This window comes from Eublepharis macularius, chromosome 15, assembly GCF_028583425.1.
Source record: "Eublepharis macularius isolate TG4126 chromosome 15, MPM_Emac_v1.0, whole genome shotgun sequence".
Classification (NCBI taxonomy): Eukaryota; Metazoa; Chordata; class Lepidosauria; order Squamata; family Eublepharidae; genus Eublepharis; species Eublepharis macularius.
This window is the reverse complement of record NC_072804.1, coordinates 47,849,496-47,855,538: the sequence shown is the minus strand read 5'-3', so window position 1 is coordinate 47,855,538 and position 6,043 is coordinate 47,849,496. Positions and strand designations below refer to the sequence as shown.

The 6,043-nt window shown below is 43.0% G+C and overlaps 1 protein-coding gene across 1 annotated transcript; it reads right to left on the bottom strand.

Annotated features, from left to right (window-relative positions):
* Positions 1–1,743: 1,743 nt before the first annotated feature.
* On the bottom strand, positions 1,744–5,385 carry HAMP (hepcidin antimicrobial peptide). The gene is made up of 3 exons (XM_054999834.1): positions 5,018–5,385; positions 3,661–3,738; positions 1,744–1,991 (listed from the first exon to the last, which is right to left on the bottom strand). The coding sequence occupies exons 1-3, from the start codon at positions 5,093–5,095 to the stop codon at positions 1,887–1,889; spliced, it is 261 nt and encodes an 86-aa protein (XP_054855809.1). The 5' UTR covers positions 5,096–5,385; the 3' UTR covers positions 1,744–1,886.
* Between the last annotated feature and the right edge of the window lie 658 nt (positions 5,386–6,043).

The following is a 6,043-nucleotide window of genomic DNA, read 5'->3' as shown; positions in this document are numbered from 1 at the left end:
GATAGCCCAGGCAAGCCTGTTCTTGTCAGATCTTGGCTGCTAAGCTGAGTCAATCTTGGTTAGTAATTAGATGGCAAACATCCACTGAAAAGTAAGGTTGCTATGTGGAGGCCTTTGACCATCTCTTGCCTTGAAAACTGTAAGGATTGCCCTAAGCTGGCTATGACTGCATGGCATTTCTATTAACACCATTTGTTAGGCATAATCTCAATTTATGACACATTTTTAGTTATTTATAACTTGCTTTTCTCCCCTACGGGGAAGCATCGCAGCTTAGAATATGATTCCACTTCCTCCATTTTTTTTAACATCAACCCTGTGAGGGAGATTCAGCTGAGAGAATGTGACTGACCCAAAGTCGCCGGACAAGATTCCAGATAGAATGGAGATTTGAACTCTGGTCCTTCCAGGATCCTAGCCTGAAACTCTAACCACTATGCAACCCAAGCTATTTGGAAGCAGGTGACATCTGGGATAATGGGTCTCAAGAGGGAAGACCCCTGAGGGGAATTTCAACTGATTGATTTATTGAACTTGCATTCTGCCCTCCTTATGAATGGGCTCAAGGCAGATAACAACAATATTTAGAACCAGCAATAAAATCATAAATAACAGATCATTCAGTTCAATAAAACATCACCCTAAATGGCAGCTATACTTTCTTAATCCCAGCCAATACACCCCACGGTGTAGAGGAAAGTAAGCAGATAAACAAGATGAACCAACCAGTGGGAACTGAAGTGTGTGTGTGTGGGGTGATGGTGGTTACATCACCCACACACACACAGAGGACACCATCCAGAAGGCTCGTCCCTGCCCCAGCTTCAGCCATATGCCTGGTGGAACATCTCTTGTGATGCAGGCCTGGTGAAACAGATCACACTGGGCCTGGGTCTCAGCAGACTGGTGCCAGGACAGAGAAGGCCCTGGCTCTAGTCAATGACAGGTGAGTCCCCCTGGGGCCAGGGACCACCATCAACTGTTTATTTAAAATAGAGGCAAAAAGGGAGGGGCAGCAAGGATTTCAAAACCAGTGATGCCCAAACTCATATCTATAAGCTTCATGGCATTAACCAGTGTGTTTCTTGATGCCCACTTACTCACTCCCGCCACCCCCAGCATCTCTTCCCTGAAGCAAATACCCAACCCTGGCTTCCTCCACTCATTGGAGCAGGAGGTATCAGAAATCTCCAAGAGAAATCACCTTTGCCTATATAAGTGAGCACCCATTTGGACACAGGTACCTCCACCTTAGGCGGCTTTGGTCCTTCTAACATTTAGTGGAAACCTTCCCAACATCGTGTGATTGAATCAAATCCCCATGGCAACCATTTCATTATGGCACTTACTACCACTTCTCAAGATAGGGACTCCTTTAAAACTCTGAATAGCCAGTATGCCACAAAGATGAGGGCCCTTTTAAAATGAATTCTGGGCTAGGAGACCCAGGTTCGAATCCCCCGTGCCATGGAAGCTTACTAGGTGACCTTGGGCCCGTCTCATACTCTCAGTCTAATCTACCTCACAGGACTGTTTTGAGAATGAAATGGAGGAGAGGAGAATGACATAAACTACACTGGGGAAAAAGGCAGAGTATAAATGAAGCAAATATTTTTTTTAAAAAGAAAGATTACAAGGATCCCACTTAGAAGCGCTGCTAATTGGAAACTCACAGTGACGTTCATGAGGTAAAAATGTTTTTTTTTATTCCAAGTTTAAAAAAAAAAGGAAAATACAAAGTAAAACACTGCTGAAGAAATAAATAAAGGCACGGAAGGAAGAGGGGAGCAGCTTGGGGGCTGTGTGGGGAGCCCGGCGTGTCTGTGGTGGTGGAAGAGCAAGCTGTCACAGGTTGCTGTGGCTATCCGTTGAAGGCGTCACGTTCTCTATGTTCGGCAGCAAAAAGCACATTTCTTGTTGTTACAGCAGTTACAGCAGTAGGTGCAGATCGGGAAGTGACTGTTGAAGCGCTTGGTCCTTCGTAGCAGCTCCTGTGGCAGGAAGAGGAAAGCTTTGAATTAATTGGATCCTGCTTGGCCCAGATAAAGGCCTTGCAACCATGTCACAACATACAGAATAGCAAACACTCAGGAACTGGTGGGATGTACAATGTGACGAAATCATGAATAGTCATGGATTTTTCCTCAGCAAGGCAACTAGCATTTTAGAGCAGAACCACAAGTGACAAAAGGCACAGGTTGGACCCTTGTCAGCTTCTCTCAAGTTTTGATGGGAAATGTAGGCATCCTGGTCTTGCAGCTTGGCTCCCCGACTGCTGTCCAATGGACTTTTCAATTGTCACTTGTCCAACATTCCGCCAAGCTGCCTACATTTCCCATCAAAACCTGAGGGAAGCTGACAAGTGTCCAACCTGTGCCTTTTGTCACTTGTGGTTCCGCTCTTACAGGCCCAAAGTGGCAGACGGGGCCTAGCCTGAACTTAGGCGACGCACAACTAGGGCTTGCCAACTCCAGCTTGGAAAATTCCTGGAAATTTAGCAGTGGAAATTGGAGACAGTAAGTAATGTAACTTAGTAATGAATTTATTTGTGGTCAGAGACCATAACAATGGCAATACATCCCTAGCAATCAATAGAATAGTTAAATCCAGCATAAAAATGTAAAGGACACAGAAAAATACATTTAGCATTTAAAATCTTCTCTTAAAATGTATATAGTTCTCTGGGAACCGCAGTAATTCTAGTATTTAAAACATTGACATTAAAATAGTTAAAATCGTAAAAAGAGCAGGACAGACTATGTATGGCTATTCTTTTTATTATGAATTTAACCAGATAGAGACAGAATTTGGCTATTTGCCTGGAGATAGTTGGATTTTCATCAATTAGGAGTTTCTCCAGGCAGGCCTTATTTGCCTCTGCAATTAGTCTGTCTAAGAGCGGGGCAATAAACTTGTCCCTATAGACTTGATGGAAAGGACAGCGAAAGAACATATGAGACAGTAAGGTTTAGGGGCTCTGACCTGGATAGCCCAAGTAAGTCTGATCTCATCAGATCTCAGAAGCTAAGCAGGGTCAGCCTTGGTTAGTCATTGGATGGGAAACCTCCATCAAAGATCAGGGTTACAGAGGCAGGTAATGGCAAATCACCTGTGTTAGTCTCTTGCCTTGAAAACCCCACCAGGGCTCGCCATAAGTCAGTTACAACAATGCCATTTATCTTTGCTGTCTCTGCCGGCTAGGTGGGGCAAGCCCTGTTTTCAGCTGGCCAAAAAGGGGGGCACTTTATGGTGAGTGGGGCCAGCCATAATAATTCCCACAACACTGTAAACCTGGCAGTGCAAGGATCCTGTGAAGAACTACGTCTACAGGTATCTGGTTGCTCCATATCAGGCTAGGAAAAACTGTACTTGCAAGTGTCTTATTGGATCATTCTCTAGATTGATTTACCTCCTTTTGTTTCCAAAACCTGTTGGTGCCTCTAAACATGAACAGAGGGCCTGTCCTAACAAAGGCGTTTCTTTGAAGAACATGCAGTCTTAAGTGTCATAAACCACCCCATAAAAAAAAACAGTTCCTTTCCAGAGACTGCAAACTGAATGAAGCAGCACACATTCTTCTGATATCTATTTCTTTCAATATCACATCGCCCCCTGATGACCACAGTGGACTATTTCAAGCAGTACCAGAATCCATCATACCTGCAAGCCAGAAGTCTGAGCTATGCCGTCTTCTGCATTGTGTGTTTCCAGACTGGCAAGTTCTTTCTTGACTTCTGTCTGTAAAGAGAAAGAAATACAGAGATCTGTTTTTGCTCCTTTATTTTGGAAGGGGGAAATCTTGCGAAGTTTTCCTGAGATGAGGAATAAGTTTCATTAAACCGGACAATGCAATACGCAGTTTTTTTCAAATCAGGTTTCCCTCTGGAATGACTCTTCTTTGCCTTTGGACTCGGGAGCCCTGCGTTCAAATCCCATCTTTTGCCATGCATATATTGCATTGCATTTGTGTATGTAACAGATCTATAAGCCTGTTTCAAATGGTTTCTGAGGACTGATTCTCACATTACAGGACAAGGTAGAGTGATTGTTCTCATGTCATTCTGGCCACACAGAAGTATTGAAAACTCACGAGAGGGTAGGAATTGTTTGCAAAGAACCAGAGCCTTGGCTGTGACCAGAGTGGAGGGGAATGGGTTACATTATTGTGAGAGGTCTTCCCATGGGATTCCACTTCTTCCACATGTCTTCTGCTTTCCTATATTACAGGGGTTATGAGACACTGGTATCTCTTGGACCTTGAAGGAAGATGCTTTAGCTGTAGGCTAAATCATTGACAAGGATTTTCAATTAGGGCCATTTCGCAAGTAGAAATCAACGAATAAATAGATGGCCAGTGACATAAGATCACATCCTGGTACTATTTATTAATTAATCAGGAATGGTTACCAGTTTGTTGTTCTACATTCAGAATAATGAATGCAGATTACAATCCATACTTCATCTATAGGTCATTTTAAAAAAGACTCCGCTGTTTATCCACCCAGATAAAATGAATAGTGCTCATATCAATATTAATGTGAATAGTACTAATATTAATACATTACGCCTTGTGCTGTTGGCCACCATGCCATCATGGTAATTAATCTTTGTGAAGGACGGTGAACACAACAGAGAATAGAGGGGGGAAGAGGGCAAAATCTGCATATGCTAATTTATATATAATCACTATAAAAGTACAGCTCTCCATTGTGAAAACCCTGTGTGATATCCAGGTAGTAATTGCAGGTGGGGAACTTTGCAAGGTCTACGTTCTCTCTTTTGTGGAATCATCATCTTTAATGCCCTCCCAAACAACCTGGTTAGTTTGAACAGCCCTTCTTCCAACAGCAGGGAATTCCAGCACCCCTTGGCAGTTCAGAAATCGTGTCTCCATAGCCACTTTGGCCAATTTTACTGGACAGAAGCAAAAAAAGAGGCTTTTCTCCTGGAGACCCTAGCTTTTTTAGCTTGACTATGATTCTTAAGAAGTGTATGTAATTTCATCATTTCTTCTCACCTGAATTGTGAAGGCACAAAGGTTTCGGGTGGTCACACTGAGAAGCACGAAGACGAGGCAGAGAAGTTGCAGCTTCATGGTTCGTTCTTGCGGCTGGCGTCGGCTTTGGTTTGGAGTCCTTTCTTTGGCCCACCTTGTTCTCGGTTTTGTTCTGGGAGGTCCTGTGATGCTCAAGAGAGCAAGAGGTCTGCCTTTATAGGCCAAAGAGCCCCTCCCTGAGGGGAATCAGCCAATTCGTTGTGATCCAAGAAAGAACACGTTTAGAAAAGATAACCCTTAAACAAACAGGTCGATGCACTGATGGCGTTTGTAAAACTCGTATTCTTCAAACTTACACAGGAAATGGGCCAGGTTCCCCAAATGGTGTAGATTCAGGTTCCTCTGTCAGGTTTTATATTCCCCTTACATCACATTCCTGAACACCCCATTACGAGAATTGAATGGATGAAGTCTGATATCTGGCAGCAGGGGTAATACACTTCAGTACGTTCTTCTGTGGCTTTTAATCTTTAATCCTTTCTGGGGCTTCCCCAGCCATATCAGCATATTTACTGTAATACCCACTGTAATTTTCTGACTTAAGACATTAAAAAATACTTGAAGGGGGAAAAAAAGGAAATAAAAGCTTAGGGAGTAGAAATTCTCCCACATTTTGCAACTGTTCTTCCATGCTGTTAGCAAAGCAGGTTTGACAAATTTAAGGGGTAAATTTGGAAATACTATTACAGGAAAGGGGAAACCCCACAGTTTCTGGGGAATGCTCAGAAATAAGGACATGGTTTCCTTTACTAAATGCCAAACATATATTGCTCGGCTACAGAGCCCATTCAGATTTCACATTTTAAGCATGCACTTTGACAGTTTTTAATCCAAGTTCATTTCAGCTCTACAATGAATGGGCTAGGACTGGTGTATGAGTCAGTTGTGCTAGCAACACAGTCATTTAGTGAATAAACATTACAACTTGATCTAAAAGGGTAGCCTCATTGAGTGTTCTGCAACTTTGTAGTGATCAAGAGAGTAATC